Source organism: Austrofundulus limnaeus, unplaced genomic scaffold (assembly GCF_001266775.1).
Source record: "Austrofundulus limnaeus strain Quisiro unplaced genomic scaffold, Austrofundulus_limnaeus-1.0 Scaffold3026, whole genome shotgun sequence".
Taxonomy (NCBI): domain Eukaryota; kingdom Metazoa; phylum Chordata; class Actinopteri; order Cyprinodontiformes; family Rivulidae; genus Austrofundulus; species Austrofundulus limnaeus.
Window position 1 is genome coordinate 413 of NW_013955428.1, and position 1,271 is coordinate 1,683.

At 50.4% G+C, this 1,271-nt stretch overlaps 1 protein-coding gene across 1 annotated transcript in view; it reads left to right on the plus strand.

Annotated features, from left to right (window-relative positions):
• Positions 1-265: 265 nt before the first annotated feature.
• The window catches only part of id4 (inhibitor of DNA binding 4), a gene marked incomplete at its 5' end in the record, with an annotated part of 3,757 nt that continues 2,751 nt past the window's right edge, over positions 266-1,271 (plus strand). The window contains 2 exon segments of the mRNA XM_014000396.1: positions 266-641; positions 1,165-1,230. Coding sequence (XP_013855850.1) covers positions 266-641; positions 1,165-1,212 — 424 coding nt within the window.

Consider the following 1,271-nt stretch of genomic DNA (forward strand, 5'->3'; position numbering starts at 1 on the left):
CACACTGAGCCTGCTGCAGAGAGAGAAGCCGCGGAGCTTCATCACATGTGTTGACAGACGACAGCTCGTTCATTTCTTCTTCTTCTTCTTCGGCCGTTCGAAAGCATTTTTGCTGTGATTCCTCCGCTGTAGAATTATCTCATACACTTCCTGTTAGTGTAATTGTTTTATTTTTATTTATTTTTCCCTGTTTCGCTGCCTGTCTGAGCCGCTGGTTATCTAAGATGAAGGCTGTTACTCCAGTCCGCCCCCAGGACTCCTCCTCCTCCTCCTCCTCCTCCTCCTCCTCTTCCAGCAGCAGCAGCAGCCAGCTCTCCCTGCACTATCTGTCGAAGCAGAGCCTGAACATCTCCCGGTGCAGGATGGAAGAGGAGGACCTGTTCTGCCTGCAGTACGACATGAACGACTGCTACAGCCGGCTCAAGCGCCTGGTGCCCACCATCCCGCAGGATAAGAAAGTCAGCAAAGTGGAGATCCTCCAGCATGTCATAGACTACATCCTGGACCTGCAGCTGGCTCTGGAGACGCACCCTTCTCTCCAGAAGCAGCAGCCGCAGCAGCAGCGGACCGGGACCTGCCCTCCCACAGCCTCCAACCCCGGCAGGACGCCGCTCACCGTGCTCAACATCGACCACCACCAGGTAAGAGGCACCGCGCGGCAGAGGCTTCCCGCTGCTGCAGCTGGGACTTGGCMGGGGACCCCTGGTTTTACCTCCCTGAGCCGGGGCTGCCGACCCCCGTCAGATGCAGACAAAGCAGCCGTTAGGTGTCATTGTCCTGATGTTGCAGAAAGAAAACAAACCAAACGCTGCACATCTCTGCTTAAAGCACAGAGCAGGGGGGAACTGTAAACAGAAAAAATAAAAATAATAAAAAAAAGACTTGGTTTCAAGATTGCACATTTAATTGCGGGCTTTCTGATTTGCATGATAATGACAGCGTGTCAGAGGCCCACCTTCTCCTTGGATTGGTGAAGTGCCTCAGCCTGCAGTCCACTCCACTGCGCACAATAGGGCCAATTTGTCATTCAATAGGCTTTYAGAGAATTTATTATAGGAGATATGGCAGGTTGGTGCCGCTCTGCTGAGTATCATGGTTTAGCATTTTGCTCTCATCCAGCATTGTTTTTCATGGGTTTTTTTTAAATGTTCTTTTCTCTTCCAGAGGACATCGATAATAAAAAAACCTGAAGACTCAATTTTATGCCGCTGAGACATCAGCACTGCACTGGTAAGCTGACTTCAGATAATATTAACAAAATAATGTGAATG